This window comes from Lipotes vexillifer, unplaced genomic scaffold (assembly GCF_000442215.2).
Source record: "Lipotes vexillifer unplaced genomic scaffold, Lipotes_vexillifer_v1.1 scaffold24, whole genome shotgun sequence".
Taxonomy (NCBI): Eukaryota; Metazoa; Chordata; class Mammalia; order Artiodactyla; family Lipotidae; genus Lipotes; species Lipotes vexillifer.
This window is the reverse complement of record NW_006782914.1, coordinates 79,635-99,045: the sequence shown is the minus strand read 5'-3', so window position 1 is coordinate 99,045 and position 19,411 is coordinate 79,635. Positions and strand designations below refer to the sequence as shown.

Here is a 19,411-nt window from a genome sequence, read left to right as displayed (position 1 = left end):
CCCCCTCAGTCTGATCCTCGTTCTGCCCGTCTGGGCCACGGCAATGCCCACGCGCAGGGCAGCGGGGGAAAAGGAAGGAGAGACGGGTTTGCTGGTTTGCTTGGCCGGGCACCAGGAGCGTGAGCCCTGCCCCCCTCCGCGGATTGTCTCCACTTGCTCCTCTCCCCCTCTCCGCCTGCCTGTCCCTCCGGGCTGCTCTGGCGCCACCACTACTGTCCCCAACCCGCCCCGCCAGCCAGGCCAAAGGGCGGCGTGACTCACGGCGCTGCCACCAGCCCACAGCTTGCCCACAGCGTATAAAGGCTGCGGGGTTGAAAGGTGGCAGAGCCTTGCCCGACCCGGCCCGAGGCGCGCAGAGTATGGCCGGAGGCGCGGAGCGAGGCCGCGGGGTCGCGGGCTGGGGACTGCGCGGCGCCCTGGCCGCCGTGGCCCTGCTCTCTGCGCTCAATGCTGCGGGCACGGTGTTCGCGCTGTGCCAGTGGCGCGGGCTGAGCGCGGCGCTGCGAGCGCTGGAGGCGCAGCGTGGCCGGGAGCAGCGCGAGGACAGCGCCCTGCGCGCCTTCCTGGCGGAGCTGAGTCACGCACCTCGCCGGGCGCCCGCGCCACCGCCAGATCCTGTGAGCGCCGCGCGCAACAAGCGCAGCCACGGCGGGGAGCCGGCGCAGCACATCCGCGCCGAGAGCCACGACATGCTGTTGATGATGACCTACTCCATGGTGCCGGTAGGCGGGGGCTCAGCTCCCCTTGACGCCCCCGCCGGGGTAGGCGGCGTACAGTGTGGGGAGAGAGCCCTAGACGCCCTCTCCTCCCCTGGCCAGATGGCAAGGTGCCGTGGGGAGAGGTCCTGGGTGTGAGCCCTCTGGGGAAGTCACCGTGGCAAGCACCTTAACCCTCTGGGGTCAGTTTCTTCATTGTTAAATGGGGGAGGGAGTGAAGGGGTAAGTCTTCCACCTCTGACGTCGTTCAGTCTGCAGATAAATGAGGGGAGTAGGCAGTGTTTTTAAGAGACTGCTTCCTAACTTTGGACGTAAGTTTTCACCTTCTGGTGTGCCGGGAGCCACAGCAGCCCCGGGCTGTGCCTGTGCAATTCGTAGGGGCCCCATGAGAGCACGGAGGTAGCATTTCTGAGAGAGCGCAGGCTTTTTCAATAAAGGGATTCGTTTCACCTGGCCTTGGCTCATCAGCACAAGACTGCCGACCTAATAGACTCTGTTTAAGTGAAAACAATCAGCCCTAATTTTACCAGCCCCGGGACCTTTCTACGGAGAAACTTAATCTTGTGTCTAAAGTGGTTACAAATGGTGGAAATCAACATAGAGCAATTTTCTTAAAACGCAATGTCAAAGCTGAGGTTCATCATATGGGCTCTAAGAAGTCTATGGAACTTCAGAAAATGTCAGCGTGTGCTCTCGCAGGCGCGTGCATCTAGGGATAGTCCATAGCTTCTCGTTAGATTTTCAATGGGGCTCCATTGCACTACCCCCAGGAGGTTTAAGAAACACTGCTGTTAAAAAAAGTATTTAAAGCAAAGCCTCAGAAATCTTTTTTCTAATGTTAACTTTCTTTGCTTTTGCTGATTTTAACTCAGTAATTATACATTTAGATCACATTGCAGTTCCCCATTTCATTTCATTATCCGTTACAACCGCTATGGTCTTATTTCACTTTAAAATTACAAAGATTTCAGTTCTGTCACCTCAAGTCAAGTGTAAGCCATATTTTGGACTCCTAGGTATTTGAAGATAAATCCACTTAAACCTGTTATAGAAGTTTTAAAATATCTTACATGAGCTGAAGTGCTTTTAAAACTACATGGAGGACCTCCCTGGTGGCCCAGTGGTTGGGAGTCCGCCTGCCAATGCGAGGGGGGGAGGGGGGAGGAGGAGGGTGGGGGAAGAGTTCGAGCCCTGGTCCGGCAGGATCCCACATGCGGCATAGCGGCTGGGCCCCTGTGCCACGGCTGCTGAGCCTGCGCTCTGGAGCCCCTGCATGAGCCACAACTAGTGACCCTGGGAGCCACAGCTGCTGAGGCCCGTGCTCCTGGAGCCCATGCTCTGCGGCGGGAGGGGCCTCTGCAATGAGGGGCCCGAGCACCGCGGCTGGAGAGGGCCCGCGGGCAGCGGCAGGGACCCAACGCAGCCAAAAATCAATCAGTCAGGGAGTATTTTATATAAAAAAGATAAAATAAAACTACATGGAAGTACTACACACTTCAAACACATCTTTTGAGAAAGATCACATTTTCCATTCCTGGATTCAGTTTTTACCCACGTTATCATTCAGAAATCTGGGCCCAAGCAAAAATTTCAAAAGAAAGAACTATGTAAAACGAAGAAATCTCCTTAAGGGAATTCACTTTCTTGGCTCTCCACCACGTATTTTGAGGGGTTTTTGAAATCGTCTGAGAAGGATGCATCTGAACATCAACATTTTATATTTTTAATCCTGCTTTTAAGGTAGAGGCTTATGTATCCAAATTGCATCCTGTTCAGTCACTAACCCAAGAGAACGCACAGACTCATTTCTGTGTCAATATGAAAGCTGATTTAACTACCACCACCTGCTCTGTTGCAAGTCAGCGGAAACATTACATTTGTCAGGCTGAGAAGCACTTGTAGATTATCCCCAACTCATCCTCCACTTGCAATGGGTGTGCTTTGACCTTTTGGAGTCACTGAGGGACTTTCTGTGCAGGCCAGGAGAAAGCCACTATCATATTCCTCTTGGGAGTAGTTCTCAAACAGTAGGCTTAGGGATCACCTGGGAACATATTAAAAATGCAGATTTCAGGGCCCCCACCCTCAGAATTGTAGAATTATAATCTCCAGAATCGGCTTCCTTCCTGATCCCCATTCCCCCACCTTCCCAACCCCTTGATGAGTTTGGTACAGGTGGTCTAGGTGCCACACTTTGAGAAAAGCTCCTCTAGACCATAGCTTCTCTAATGTGCATGTGAATATTTTGGGGATCTTGTTAAAATACAGATTCTGATTCAGAAGGTCTAAGTTGGGGCCTGAGCTTCTGCATTTGTAGCAAGCTCCCGCTGACATCAGTGCTGCTGGTCTGAGAAAAACACTTTGAATAACACCGTTCCAGAGCAGTGGTTGCACATTGAAATCATATGGGGAGTTTAAACACGACTGATGCCTAGGCCCCACCTCCCAGAGATTCTGAATTAATTGATAGGGGTGGTGCCCACTCACCAACACAAAGGACCTTGGCGTGCCTTCCCGATGACGGTCAGCTGTGTTAAGCATCTCACTCTCATCAGTTCTCCCTTGAGGCCTCTACTTTGGGCAGAGGAACCAACTTAATTGGTGAAAAGCCCTTTACCTACTTTATTTTAGCAACACTCTCACCATTCACCTTTGCAGATTTTTCTCATTTTTACTCTCTGTTTTTCTCAGAACAGAGAATTATTCACGTGAGGAAACAATTTTTAAGAACTTTCTCAGGGCACCTTGAGTAGAAAAGCTGCTAAGAGAACTATTTAGTGTACAGCATGGAGGTCAATGTGCCCACTTCTGAAGGTTGAAGTCTACACTTTCCCTCGCCCTTTTATATAGCACCTGTAGGTCTTGAATGAGGGTGAAATCAGAAGTCCCATGTCCTTAGAGATCTAGGAACAAAGAAGTAAGCTGTATGCAGACTAATTTCAGCATTTCAAAAAGTCTTCCAAAATGGCTCATTTATCCAAGATGAGCCTTCTTAAGCCAACTGACACTTCTAAGTTCTGTGCTTTTGGCTGAAAGTACATCAACTCAGCGTGGTCATTCTGGTTAGCACAGTCTGACCGGAAACTGATTGGCAGCTGTAAATGACTTTGTTAAAAGGGCAACATAACTAATTATTACTTAAGTACAGTTAGTTTGGTACAGCCAAACACATTAAATCTTTAAAAGTAAGTGGGTACTTTGGAGAAAAGTAATAAAAGGGGCCCTGGGTACCAGTGAGCTTGACCAGTAATGGAACCCATCTGCCAGGAACTCCTGCAGGAGATGCTGCTTGTGTTTAGTCTCCACTCCCTCGCCAGCCCTCTTCTCCCTCTTCCTCTCATCAGCTGCTCTCTCTCACCCATTCTTCAGGTCTCACTCTTATTGATGTTCTGGTAGCTTTATCATCCTCCCTGAAATCTTAGGTCGAGCACCCAAGAAAGTTTTACTTCTCACAATGTGCACCTTAACAAGCTTTAAATGGATCAAAGATTTACATTTAAAAAATGAAACTCTAAAATTGCTAGAAGAAAATATGAGTAAATTCATTTTTAATTTTGGAATGGGGAATACCTTTCTTTCAAACTATAACTCAAAAGCCTGAAGCAAACAATAAATAAATAAGTAAATTTAACCACATTTAAAGAGCACACACAACAACAAAACTGCATCACAAACAACAATAAAAACAAACTCATACACCATAAACAGAGGCAAAAGATAAATGACAAACTGGAAAGAAATATTTGCAGCTCATATCATAGGTACAGGGCTACTCTTCTGAATATATATAGCAGTTCTAGAAGTTGATTTTAAAAGATAAGAATTTAATAGGGAAATCTGCAACAGAAATAGGAATTCAGTAGGAGTATGGAACAGATAGTTCTCAGGAAAAGAAATACAAATTTCTCTTAAAAACACAGGAAAAGAACTCTTGATTCAAAAATGCAAATTACAACTGCTCTGAAATATAATTTTTACCTGTCAGAATGACAACTGCAAAAGTTTGTAGACATATTCTGTTGGGGAAACTGAAGGGAAACAGACATGCTCTTGCATTGCTGTTTGGAGTGCAAAATGCTACAACCCATATGGAAGCCAATTTGGCAATACCTTTGGATTACAAACCCATTTACCCTCTGACCCAGTAATCTTGCTTGTGGGAATTTATCCTGCACAACAGACTTTATCACCTCTGAAATGACGTATGCACATAGTTATTCATTGCAGAATATTTGTAAAAACAAAAGACTATTAACCTGTGTCCACTACAGTACTAGTTAAATAAACTGACCTATACATCGACTGGGATACGAGGTAGCTGTAAAACAAGAATAAGTAAATTCTCTGTGTTCTGCTATGGGAACAATCCCCAGGATATATTTTAAGTGACAAAAGTGTAAGGAAGAAGGGGGAAAAATAAATGAAATTAACAAAAGTATTTACTTAGGGAGGGTGGGGATGAGGTGGGAATGAGCCTTTCACTGCATAGCTTTGTGCATCATTTTGACTTTTGAACCATGTGATTCTGTTACTCATCCTGAGTGAAAAGGCCATAAGCACAAGGTTACATGGCAGCTGCCCCTGGGCTGGGGGCCATAGGGCATCGTAGGGACTCCTCCAGCCCAAGGTTCATGTGCTGTGTCTATAGGGGAGGCTTTTGCTGTGGCTGCTGTATGAGGATGAGAGCCCAGTGTGCCTGATCTTTTGATTTTGTCAAGAAAAGTAAAAAATCTGACTTTTTATGTGAAATCTCTTGGCTTTGAAGTATTGACAAAAATTCCCTCAAAATGTTTTTGAATTGACTGGCAGTGTGTTGGCCAAACAACACTCACATTGTTAGGGACCATGTTAGGACTTCCAAGCTTAGTTTGCAGCAGGCTCATCTCATAATAATGAGTAGTTTTGAACAAAAATGGCTTTATTTAGTTCCAGCACAACCTCCACCCCCACCACTGATTTCCCAGCCTGGTTCTGAAAGGATAGTGGTATCTAGGCCACTGTTATCATTATTGGTGGTTAAATGGAGATGGGTTTTTTTCATTCAGTTTGGTTTGGTTTGTTTCATTTTGGTTTGTTTCTGGCTGTCTCCAAACATTAACTCCACCTTCGGAGGATGGAGATTTCCTGTCACTATGGCTTTTCACAAACGTCTTCTGAAGGTCATTCTCAAGGAGGAGATTCCAGCTATGTTAAGCAGTAATGCATTATAGCAAACAGAACTTTTCATGATGACTGCTATGAGGTACACTTATATGGAGCTATGCATTACCTTGTTTACAGGGGACAAAAATTACATTACCTGTAGTTACAACTTCTGCTTGTATGGATGCTATATTTCCTTGAAGGAAAGGAAGGTAACCCCTGCCTTTCCCACTCGAACTGAGTCACTTCCAGGGTGTAAAAGCTGAGGATTTAGACCAGGGGTTAACAAACTATGGCCTAATGTCAAATCGAGTCTGCTACTTGTTTTTGTGCAGCCCATGACTTAAGAATGATTTTTAAATTTATAAATGGATAGGAAAAAAAATAAAAAGAGGAATAATATTTCATGACACCTGAACATTATATGAAATTCAGGTTTCAGTAACCATAAATAAAGTTTTACTGGAATACATCCATGCCCACTTGTTTATGTATTGTCTGTGGCTGCTTGACACATGACAACAGGAGAACTGAGTAGTTGCACCAGATACCATACGGCCCACGAAGCCTAATATATTTTCTGTCTTGTTCTTTGCAGAAAACTTTGCCAACTTCTCATTTAGACAGTGGTCCATGGGAACGGAGGGGTGCTAGGGATGGTTCCTTTGGAGAGCTAATTTAGTAAAATCAGGGTTCTTCTAGCATAGGGTTAACCCTGGAGTTTCCCACACGGAAACAGAGCCCAGGACAGAGCTGCCTGAGACTGTGGTTTCACTCTAGAGGGAGGCTGTGGGGCTGAGCCAGCCCTCAAGCCTTTGCTCCCCATAAGCTGACTTCCCAAGTCAAGAGCAGTCAGTGTTAGGACAGCTTTTAGCCACCCATTTAACCCCATATCTAGGCCTTGTTTCACACCCCATCTATTCTCTTCAGTTGAAGGGGAGAAATATATACCCCATTAGGTCCTGTCACATGAAGTGGACCCTGATGAGAGCTCAGAGGCCTGATAGAGCAGAACAAAAAAAGACTGGGCAGCCAAAGTAAAAACCCACACGGAGAGACTGGGAGGTGGGTTTCTGTGGCCTTCCTCATAGCAGCATGTGCACGTGGGCATTTGGGATGTCACATCTGACACTGTGGGGTTAATTTGCATGTTAGAAGCCATTTCCAGGTATCAAGGGTAAGAGAGAATTTGAAGCTACATCTCTGCTAAGACTGTGTCTGGTATCGGTACTGTGAACACACCCATAAACTTCACTCACGTATCAGGTCATGATGGTATGTGAGGAAGACAGGAGAGAGTTGGCCCCTTAGCTACATCCTTCAGACACTTTCTTTATTGACACATATTTTGCACACATGAAAATAAAGCATTCAGTGTAGATGTACAGTTGTCATGATTCTCTAAGGATTTATGTGAGAAACAAATGGGTCAAGACTGAGCATCTGGACCCGTAGGGACAGGGAAGTTGTGTTGACCACATGAAAGGCATTAAACCATTTGGACCTGCTTTCAGGTCCTGTGGCTATTCAAAAGTTCCTAGCTTCTTTCTAGCCAAAGCAGCAGAGGTGAGGGCAACAGGAACAAGCCTGCTGAGCCTTTACAGCCTGAGCAGGATGCACCTGCTTGGGCCTGGTGAATTGCCCACTCTCATCTTTTTCTGCTGTTTCCCTGCCTTTCCTTCAAACTTCACTGACACTGTGCCAAGGATAAAATGAACTCAAAGTCATGGTCCCCCCCTGGAAAAGTGCCACTCCACTCTGGGGAGACAGCAGAATCCCTCAGACCTGCCTGTCATTTTGTACCACTGCCCACTAGATGACAGACTGAGAGATCCTTGGGCGGAGAGCCCTTTCTGGGTGAGTTGCAGAACAACTGCTCAGATCACGGGTCTTCCAATGCGAAGGGGCTGTTCATCCTCTGTAAAGCCAGTGTCTCAGGATCCATCTTTGGCTGGTCCAAGCTCACCTCCACGTGGCGCTACTGCCACCTTCAGCCATTGTGTTCCTGCCCTTAACTTGAGAGACCTGGGATTCCTTCTTCACAGTCAGGTTTACAGCCCAATTCTTTCTCCCTGATGCTTCCCTGAGGTATGTTGTGGCAGTCGTTTGACCCACGAGTCAGACGGATTCTCATCCCGGGCCCACAGCTTGGTAGCTGGGGGACCTTGGGCAAGTCTTTTAATTTCCCCAACCCTCAGTTTCCTCCTCTGTAAGATTAAGATAATAGTATGCACCTCATAGGGCTGTTAGGAGGTTTAAGGGAAATAATGTAGGTAAAGGACAGTGCCTGGTATAGTCAGATTTCCAGTAAGTGTTCATCGTTGCTGTTACTGAGATTAATCACTATGACTTTATCATGCAGCCCTCCTTGTCCAAAGCCCTCAGTATCTTGTTTCTGGGTTTACTCTTCATCTCCACTTTCTTCAGAATGCCAAGTTGTCTGATCATATGTGCTTCTATCAGCTGCTGCTTCGGGATCATATTTGGCCTTTTGAAGCCTAGGGTGGCATCACACCAACCTAAATCATCTTGTCATTGAAAACAAAACAGAATTAGCCTTGATATGGGAACAAGGCTTCTTCAACAGTTCAGGCTTTCCTGGGGCCTCACCCCTTCTTCATGGCCACTGATGACGAGGTTTGACACCCACTAGAAGAGAGTCACATTCACCCCATTTCTGACTGGCGTAGCTGTTGTTAACTCTTGCTGATTCCTGTTGGTGGCAGTCCTGAAAAAAGTTTTGGGTGCTTTCATTTGGAAAATTGACAAAATGTGAGTGGAAGGTAGAGCAAAAAACTTCTAAGAAAGGAGAACAGTTTACTTCTTAGGGGGTCTCATGTTCTCTAGGATATAGGTACCTATGTGAGAACTATCAAAATAGTCTTTATATCTGATAAAACATACTTATCTGGAAAAAATGACATTAAAAAAAAAATCTACATTATTCAAACTCTCCTTCCCTCCCTCCCCCGGCACCAGAAAAAATCCTTGGCCAAATCTAGTTGACATTCAGGCTTCATTTACATGCATTTTATCTACAGACTAAAGGTCATGTTGTGTAAAACAAGATGATGATTTTAGGTTGTAATTCTTCTACAAAGGGAGCATTTTTCAGCCCATCAGTTGCTTTTTTTTTTATGTAGCTCTTTGGGTTTTAATAGCTCTATATTTTAAGTAGATATAATTTACTTCTAGTCTGACTAAAGTTGAGACACAATTTTCTTTACTGAAAGGTAGAGTTAAAACAACAAGGCCAACTAAAGATCACTTAAAATGCAATTTGTTCTGAACACAATAGGTAGAATAACCCCTTCATCTTGCCACTCAGAAAGTTTCTTGTGCTTATCAAAGTGCTGGGAACTTTGGAGATCCTGCATTGGCTGTATGTAAAAACTGAGAAGGACTTGGAAATGCATTGTGGATAATTGTACCCAAGCTAAAATGATGAGCTGGCAGCTGCAAAATAATTCCCCAGTTTTTCAGTAACTTAGTGTGATTGGGGTCTGGAATCCTTTCTCTCAAGGGTAGAAAAGGCCTTCTCCCTTTAGGCAGCATTTGAGGACCTTGGAATCAATCGCTGTGAACAGGAAGACCTTTAGAGAAAAATCCTTTACAGTAAGCATCAGGGCAGTGACAAAGAGAGAAAATCAATCCTCACTAAAGTGATGAAGGCAGGTTTCATGGAGGAGACAGAACTTGTAATGGGCAATGAAGGGTTGGTGAGATTTGAGCAGGCAAGGAGGGAAAATCATTCCAAGTGCAGGTAATAACTTGAGCCAAGGTCTAGGGACAGGAATGAATGTAGTACAAGGCTTGGAAGAGCAAGAAGCTTTCCTGCACTGGGGAGTTTGGGCTGTGGGAGAGGAATTAAGATGGCTACATGAGAGAGAGCCTTGAATTTCTACCTTTGAAAAGTTGAGAACGAATCTGATGGGCAATTGGGAGAATTTTTCAAGGGGCAATCATGAAGAATGTGGTTTTATTGGGCTGGTCTGGTTGTACAATGCAGGAAGGACTGCACAGGGGAGAGACAAGAGACAGGAAGAAAGTTAGGAAATTATTGCATTAGTCCAGGCAGGAAATGGTTCTGTCTGGCTAAGGTGATGATGGCATCAGAAATGGAGAAGATATAGATCCTAGAAATACCAAGAAATAAGGATGCATTGAAGTTGGGAACTAGTTGGATATAAGAAAGAGAAAGGAGCCACCTGGTCCAGATCCATCCAAAGATGGTAGCATCATGGACAGAATTGAGGAACCTAAAGTGGGTTAGTTTAGAAGTGAGGATGCTAAATTTGTTTTGAGACTGAATATGAGAGGAAAAAGAGGGAAGGAAAACTGAAGGGTAAAAGAATTTTCAAGGAAAGGAGAACCCTTTCTTCCAAGAAGAATTCTGTCTTCTCTATGAGAGAGGTCTTTACAAGTCTAAAAAGTAAAAGGCAGACCCGAAAGCCTTTATGTGTGTTTACTCCTAGCTCCCCTCTTAGCTGTGTGATCTTTAACAGATCACTCAACCTCTCTGAATCTCAGTTTCCTCATTCTTAAGAAGGCAATGACAGTAGTATCTACCTTAGGTGTTATCATAAGGATTCAATTCAATAATCCATGTGAAGTCCTTAGCATGGTGCCTAGAACTCAATATATGTTAGCTTGTTGTTACTGATATTTAGTATCTCTCAAATCCTTCCTTTTTGTGCTTCAGGGACTTTTGAAGCCTTGTAATTAAAACAATGGAGATTGAATCAATAGAACTTGCCAGAGAAGGGGCAGGTTCTAGAATAACTCCAAGGTCTGGCATCTCAGGTGCCATAAGGGAAACACACAGACTTCTAGAAAGAATGTTATTTCCCAGATAGTCATTTTTATGGTTCATGGGTTCAATATATATATATATATATATATATATATATATGCTGGGTATTGAATTTAGGGACGTTAATTATACTAAGGATAATTTGCAAATATTTTATTTATGTTCAAGGTGAACTCATGCATTTATCCTTTCATAGACCAAATCTTTTTGAACCCCATAAGAACAGCATGTTTGTCAAACCAACAGTTCCATCCAGCCAGTGTTCTGATGCTAACATCATCAACAATTATTTTGTGGGTGAGCATCTCAACCCAAGGACCGCCTCTTAATATTTTGTGGGCTAACCACTTGTAACTATTCTCTGAGCGGAGGGAGGAGGGGGCTGAGCAGGGAGTAGGTTGACAAAACATCTTCACAAATGTTTTTGCTATGTACAAAGAATGCCAAAGGGCAGAGTTTGGGATAATGGATCAATTCTTTGTCCATTCCCCCAACATTGGACAAGTTACTTAACTATGGTTTATTTATACTTTTCTGACTATAAGGTGAAGATAAGAATGCTTAGATAAAAATCAAAAATTAACTGAAGATGCTTGTTGAAGGGAACAATGTGAGCACAAAATATTGTTATTAACAGTTAGTGAGAGATTATTCCAGCAGTACTCCTCCTTCAGAAAACTCCATTAGAGGCCTAGGGGAGACAAGTGATTCTTAGCTCACTTCAAAACACTCATCTTTTCCACCCCTAACCTCTTCTGCACTTATTGTCTGTATCACACAACTAAAACTTTGTTTGTGTACAGCTTGGGTCTCTAATTTGTCATCTTTGGTCACCTTGTCTCTTTAAATATATCTCCACTCTTCGCTAGACCTCTAGTGAGGTATTTGATGAATACTTCTTCACTCATAAAATGCATCCACAACTCAGCAAGGGCAAATATAGACTAAGGTGTCTGACAGTCTCTGAACCTAGTTCCTTTTCATACTAAGAGTTTTGGAGGTGTGTGTTAGTTTCGGCATGTAGTTACTGAGCACCTACTACATCACAGGCACAGCTGTGGGTGCACAAGAAACAGTATGAACAAACCATGCAAATCCCTGTCCTGTCGGGGTTTATGTTCAATGGGGGAAGTGGGGAGGAGCAGACAAGAACCAAAGTAAATAAATAAATTATCTACAATATTAGAAAGTGATGAGTGCTGTGAAGAACAATAAAGCAGCATTGAGGACTAGGGAGCAGGAAGGGGAAGATGCAACTGGAAGTATTCTGGGTGGGGAAGGCCTCACTAAGAAGGTGACATTTGAGCAAAAACTTGAAGGAGGTGAGGGAGTGAGCCATGTGGAAATCTAGGGGAGGGCTGTTTAGGCAGAGGGAACAGCAAGTGCAAAGACCCTGAGATAGGAGAGTGTCCCCAGAGCACAAGGAACAGCAAGAAGACTGGGAGAGGATAACTGGGGGAAGGAAAGACAAGAGGACCAGTTCAAGTAGGGCCTTGCAGGCTGTTGTGAAGACATTAACCTTTATGGGGAGTCTTTGGAGGATTTTAGGCAGAGGAGTGATATGATCTGACCTGCCTTTTCAAAGGATCACTGTGAGGGGAGTAGACTCTCTGTGTGGGGAGGGTGGGCAGTGGTAGCAGGGAGGCCATTTATTTAGCTACTGCAGTGAAAAAAGACAGTGGCTGAGGCCAGGGTGGTAGCAGTAGAATGATAAATGGACAGTGTCTAGGTATGTCTGATGTCCAGCTGATGGAATTTGCTGACAGCTTGAATATGAGGGGGGGGAAAAAAGGAGTTCAGTGACTTCAGGGTTAGTGGCCAAGCAGTGGAAAGATAGAATTGCCATTAATGAGACAGAAGAATTGCAGATGGAATAATTTTGAGGGGAATATCAGGAGTTCAGTTTGGGGTATGTTGACATTGAGATTTCTGTTAGATGTTCAAGTGAAGATATTGAAGAGGCAGCTGAATACCAGAGTCTGGGAGGAAAGGAATTCCAGTTGGAGGTATACCCAGGAAATAGTGGAGAAGCTGAGCATGATAATACTCATGACCTGGACACAGGGAGTTTCTAACCAAGAGTCTATCTACTTCTTATTAAACCCAGATTATTTTACTTAAAACTCTTGTATAAACAACTAATTATATTAATTAACTATATTGCAAGCTTTTTGTACCCAGAGGTTGTCTTACCTTTATAAACATAGGGCCCAACTTATCAAGTATTTGTTAATGAATAAATAGGTACTTCTAAGTCGTCAGAAATACCTTGGAAAGAAGTTTAAAAGAAATCTTTCAGGGATTAGGTAATATGTAAGTCAGTATAACAGATGCTAAGCGCCTGTTCCGGGCAGCGTGGGTGCACACTGTGGTGATAGGAAAAACAAGAAAGGAGCCCTCGGGGAACTCATCGGCTAGTGGGAGGGGAAAATCCTCAAGCACATAAGACAGAACAAAAGATAGTAAGACCCTAAGAGAAGTAAGAATAAAATCAAATGGGCAATCAAGAAAGGTTTCAAGAAGAAGGTGGCATTTGAGCTGAAACTTGGGAGATGGGGCAGGGCTTCAGAAAGGGAAAAAGGCCCTTGAATGGCAGGTGCTTCGTTGTAGGTGGAGCATGATAGAGGGAGATGTAAAAAATGTCTGAAGTCCTGGCCTTCATTCTTGAAAATTATTTTGAATATAGAATTGAGAATGTTTCCCTTTTAGTACTTGAAAGATGTCACCCCACTATCTTCTCACTTGCCTGTTTGCAATGAGAAGCCTGCTGTTCTTGTCTTTGTTCCTCTCTGTGGGTTGTGTCTTTTCCTCTGGCTGCCCCTAAGATTTACCCTTTACTGAATGTTTTAAGCAGTTTTATTATTATATGCCTTAGTGTCATTTTCTTCATGTTTCTTTTGCTTGTGTTTTGCTGAGCTTATTGGAAATATGGGTTTATAGTTCTCATTAAAATTGGGAACTTTCCTGCCATTATTTCTTCAGATATTTTTTTGCCCACCCTGCCAGCCAGGGACTCTAATTACACATGTATTGGGCTACTTTAAGTTTTTCCAGAGCTCACTGATGACCTGTTTGCTTTTTAAGTCTTTTTTCTCCATGTGTTCCATTTTGTCTAGTTTCTATTGTTATGTCTTCAAATTCATTAATCTTTCTTCTGCTCTTAGTCCCACTCAGTGTACTTTTCACGTCAGACATTCTAACTTTCATTTCTATAAGTTTGAATTGGGTGTTTTTTAATATTTCTTAAATTTCTATTTAACATGTTCAGTCTTGCCTCTAGCGGTCCTCTCACTGTTGTGGCCTCTCCAGTTGCGGAGCCCAGGCTCCGGACGCGCAGGCTCAGTGGCCATGGCTCACAGGCCCAGCTGCTCTGCGGCTTGTGGGATCTTCCCGGACCGGGGCACGAACCCGTGTCCCCTGCACTGGCAGGCGGACTCTCAACCACTGCACCACCAGGGAAGCCCGCCTCTAGCTTCTTGAATGTTCTCTTGCCTGCTGAGGAATGAAGAATTCATTCATTCACAGCTTACTGTGTGGAAAGCTATTGGCTGTGTGTTGAGGTTATAAAAATAAACAAGATATATACTTCCCCTCCCCAAAGTGCTTACAATTAGTGGGGAACAAACAAGTAACCAGGCAATGACAAGAGTGCCCTGATGGGAGAAGTGAGGGATGCTGTGGGGGAGATAAGAACATCTCCAACCTGAGGTGGGGAAGAAAGACTTTTGGGAAAGCGACATCAGAGCTACAGCTAGGATGATATACGAAGTGTGAGAATGACTAGGAGTTTTGCAACTTTTTTTCTGATTGTTAATGTTTCCATTATAGTAACTTGGAAAATACAGAAAGATGTAAAAACTCTAATTTTAAAAGTGGTTTGCATGTCAGTAAGTTAACAAAGCATGGTGACTTATGGAGAAGTTACCCTGTGGTCCTTTCTGGTTTTATTTATTTTTTTAATTGCTGAAGAATCATCAGGAGAAGAACAAAAAGAGCCCCACCTCGTTAGTCAGGACTCTGTTCTCAAGGTCTGAGTTCATAGGGAGTTTTCTGGGAGAGGAAAACAGAGAGAGAGAGAGAGAGAGACTGCAGGAACTGAAAGACGCTGGAACAAGCTCTTGTTTTTGATGGTACAGGGTAGAACTTCTCAAAGTGTGGGTGGGGGTCATCTTCATCAAAGAGACCTGGGAGCATCTGTTTAAAAATGCTGATGTCTGGGCTACATTCTGGATCTGCTGAGTCAGAATCAGTGGAGGTTGAGTCTGGAAATCTGTATGTAGATTACACTCTAGGTGATTCTCATACATCCTAAATTGGAGAATCATTGGCCAGATCGGGTGGGAGAAGATATTAGAGGCTTGGTAGTTTGATGTTTAAAAGAGGAGGGCCCAGGAGAGGGTTCAAGATGGCAGCATAGGAAGATCCTGAACTCACCTCCACCCACAGACACAACAAATCTACAACTACATACGGAATAATTCCCTCTAAAAAGGACATGGAAACTGGATGAACAGAGTCTCCAGAACAAAGGGTAAAAGGACAACATCAAGGCGAACAAGAGAAACAGAAATATGGTCATGCCAAGGAAAAAACCACACCCTAGCCATGGAAATCCACCATCGGGAAGGATCACAAAGGCAGAGTTTTTTCCTGAGGAGCAAGGGATTTGAGCTCCACATGAGGCACCCCAGCCCTTAGATCATGCACAGGAGAGATGAGCACCCAAAACACCTGGCTTTGAAAACCAATAGGAAATACGTCCAGGAAAATTATGGAACTCCAGGGAACAGAAAACCACCGCTTAAAGAGCTCATGCACAGACTCACTCAACCTGAAAATCAGTGCAAAAACACCAGATTGAAAGTGCCTGGACCATAGGTGAGGGGGACCCACTTACTAATCTTGAAGTATCTGCCAAAGAGGCAGGAACCAGTTGGGGCACTACCCTGGGACTGAGACACTGACGAGAGCCATTTTTGTGATCTCAGGCTGCCTTGCTAATACTGGCACTGGAGGGCACCATTCTGGAAACCTCTATATAACCTGTTAGCAACAATGGGCATGCCCCACCAAGAGCCCTGCCTACCCCTGTGCCTTGGCCAGGCCTTACAGCCAGCTGTGCAATAACTCATCCACCAGTGCATGGAAGCCACCGTGGCAGGCCACACAGCCATTTCAAGGGCTAACCCCACCCACCAGCATACAACAGCCACCACAACCAGGCTGCACAACCATTCATGGGGCCAGCTCCACTCACCAGTGTACCACAGGAGTAGCTACAACCTGGACACAACAGGAGCGCACATGCAGCCCACATAGGGGACACCCCTGATTACTGGCACTGGTGGCCAGGTGGGATTGCACTCCTGAGCCTCACAGGACATCTCCTACATAAGGCCATTTCTTCAAGACTGGGAAAGGTAGCTGATTTATCTAATACATAGAAACAAACACAGAAAATTAGGCAAAATGAGGAGACAGAGGAATATGTTCCAATTAAAAGAACAAGGCAAAACCTCAAAATAGGAACTAAGTGAAATGGAGATAAGCAATATACCTGATCAGGTGTTCATAATAATGATCATAAAGATGCTCACTGAACTCAGAAGAAGAATGGACAAACTCAGTGAGAATTTCACAAAAAGATAGAATATATAAGAAAATACCAAACAGAAGTTGTAAATGAATTGAAAAAAAAAAACCACTAGAGGGGTTCAACAGCAGATTGGATGAGGTAGAAGAAGAAATCAGTGAACTGGAAGACAAAGCAATGGAACTCACCCAAACAGAGCAGCAAAATGAAAAAAATAATTTTAAAAAATGAAGAATACCCTAAGAGAACTTTGGGACAACATCAAGTGGAATAACATTTGCATTATAGGGGTTCTAAAAGGAGAAGAGAGAGAGAAAAGGCCAGAATAATTATTTGAAGAAATTGTGGCTGAAAACTTTCCTAATCTGGGGAAGGAAACAGACATTCAAGACCAGGGAGCCTAGAGAGTTCCAAATAAGATGAACCCAGAGAGACACACACTAAGATACATTATGATTAAAATGGTAAAAGTTAAGGATAAAGAGAGAATCTTAAAATCAGCAAGGGAAAAACATCTTGTTACATACAAGAAGAACCCCATATGACTATCAGCAGATTTTTCAGCAGAAACCTTGTGGGCCAGAAGGGAGTGGCATAACATATTCAAAGTGTTGAAAGGAAAAAGCTTCCAATCAAGAATTCTCTACCAAGCAAGGTGATCATTCAGAATTGAAGGAAAAATTGAGTTTCCCAGTTAAGCAAAAGCTAAAGACATTCACCACCACTAAACTGGCTCTATAAGTAATATTAAAGGGACTTCTTTAAGCTGAAAAAAATGGCACTAATTAATTATATGAAAACGTATGAAAGTAAAAGATTTCACTGGAAAAATTAAATATTATATAAAGCTGGTGGATAATCACCTATAAAGCGACCAGGAATGTTAAAAAAACAAAAGTAGTAAAATTAACTACAATTAAAATAATTAGTTAAGGGATACATAAAATTAAAAGATTTAAAATGTCTCATCACAAGTATAAAATGTGGAGGGGTGTAAAAATATAAAGTTTTGGAATGTGTTCACATTTAAGTTGCTACCAACTTGGAACAGAATGCTATTTACATAGGATGTTATATGTGAACCTCATGGTAACCACAGGGGAAAAACTTATAGTAAATACCCAAAAGAAAATGAGAAATGAATTGAAATATACTGCTAAAGAAAACCACCAAAACACAAGGATAGAGAGAGAGAGAAGAAGAAAGGAACAAATGGGAACCACAAAACAGCCAGAAAACAATTAACAAAATGGCAATAAGTAAATACCTATCAATAACTACTTTAAATGTAGATGGAAGAAATTTTCCAATCAAAAGACAAAGTAGCTGAATGGATTGAAAAAAAACAAACAAACAAGACTCATCTATATACTGCCTACAAGAGACTCACTTCAGAAGTAAGTACACAAACACACTACTATATTTAAAAAGGATAATCGACAAGACCTACTGTATAGCACAGTGAACTCTGCTCAATGTTATGTGGCAGCCTGGATGGGAGGGGAGTCTGGGGGAGAATGGATATGTGTATATGTATGTCTGAGTTGCTTTGCTGTGCATCTGAAACTATCACAACATTGTTAATTGGCTACACTCCAGTATAAAATAAAAAATATTTTTAAAAGTACAACAAAAAAGTAAGAAGAGGAGGTAAGTTTTTTGCAAAAAAAAAAAAAGACCAAGAAGAAGTAAGTACACACACAGACCAAAGGTGAAGGATGGAAAAAATATTCTATGTAAATGGAAAAGAAAAGAAAACTGGAGTAGATATACTCATATCAGGCAAAATAGGCATTAAACAAAGACTGTAATAAAAGACAAAGAAGGGCATTAGATAATGATAAAGGGGTCAATCCAGTAAGAAGATATAACATTTATAAATGTATATGCACCCAACAGAGGAGCACCAAGATATATAAAGCAAATAGTAATGGACTTAAAGGGAGAAATTAAAAGCAATATAATAATAGTAGGGAACTATAACACCCCATTTACATCAGTGGATAAACCATACAGACAGAAAATCAATAAGGAAACAGCAGACTTAAATGACACATTAAACCAGATGTATTTTATTTTTTTAACATCTTTATTGGAGTATAATTGCTTCACAATATTGTGCTAGTTTATGCTGTACAGCAAAGTGAATCAGCCACATGCACACACACATCCCCATATCTCCTCCCTCTTGTGTCTCCCTCCCACCCTCCCTATCCCACCCCTCTAGGTGGTCACAAAGCACCGAGCTGATCTCCCTGTGCCATGCAGCTGCCTCCCACCAGCTATCCACTTCACATTTTAGACTAGATGTATTTTAATACAATAGGTGCAGAAAAAGCATTTGTCAAAATTCAACATCCATTAATGATAAAAACTCTCAACAAAGTAGGTATAAAAGGAACATACCTCAGCATAATAAAGGCCATATATGACAGACCCACAACCAACATCACACTCAACAACAAAAAGCTGAAAACTTTTCCTCTAAGATCAGAAACAAGACAAGGATGCCCACTCTAACCACTGTTGCTCAACATAGTATTGGAAGTTCTAGCCATAGCAATTTGGCAAGAAAAATCAATGAAAGGTATACAAATAGGAAAGGAAGAAGTAAAAACTGTCACTATTTCCAGATGACATGATAATATACATAGAAAACCCTAGACTCTATCAAAAAATTGTTGGAACTAATAAATGAATTCAGAACAGTAGCAGGATACAAAATCAATATATAAAAATCTGTGGTGGGAATTCCCTGGTAGTCCAGTGGTTAGGATTCTGTGCTTCCACTGCAGGAGGCCCAGGTTCGATCTCTGGTCAGGGAACTAAGATCCCTCAGAGCTGCTTGGTGTGGGCAAAAAAAAAAAAAAAAAAACCTGTGACATATCTATACACTAAGAACAAACTATCAGAAAGAGAAATTAAGTAAACAAACCCATTAGCAATGCAAACCCAAATCAAAAAGAATAAAATACCTAGGAATAAAATTAACCAAGGAGGGGCTTCCCTGGTGGTGCAGTGGTTTAGAATCTGCCTGCCAATGCAGGGGACACGGGTTCGAGCCCTGGTCCAGGAAGATCCCACATGCTGTGGAGCAACTAAGCCCATGTACCACAACTACTGAGCCTGTGCTCTAGAGCCCATGAG

The 19,411-nt window shown here is 43.0% G+C and overlaps 1 protein-coding gene across 1 annotated transcript in view; it reads left to right on the top strand.

The window, feature by feature from the left end:
* The first annotated feature begins 359 nt into the window (after window positions 1-359).
* Window positions 360-19,411, top strand: part of GLDN (gliomedin) — a 65,602-nt gene continuing 46,550 nt past the window's right edge. Inside the window, exon 1 of the mRNA XM_007455518.1 lies at window positions 360-722. Within this exon, the coding sequence (XP_007455580.1) occupies window positions 360-722 (363 nt within the window). The remainder of the gene's footprint in view (window positions 723-19,411) is intronic.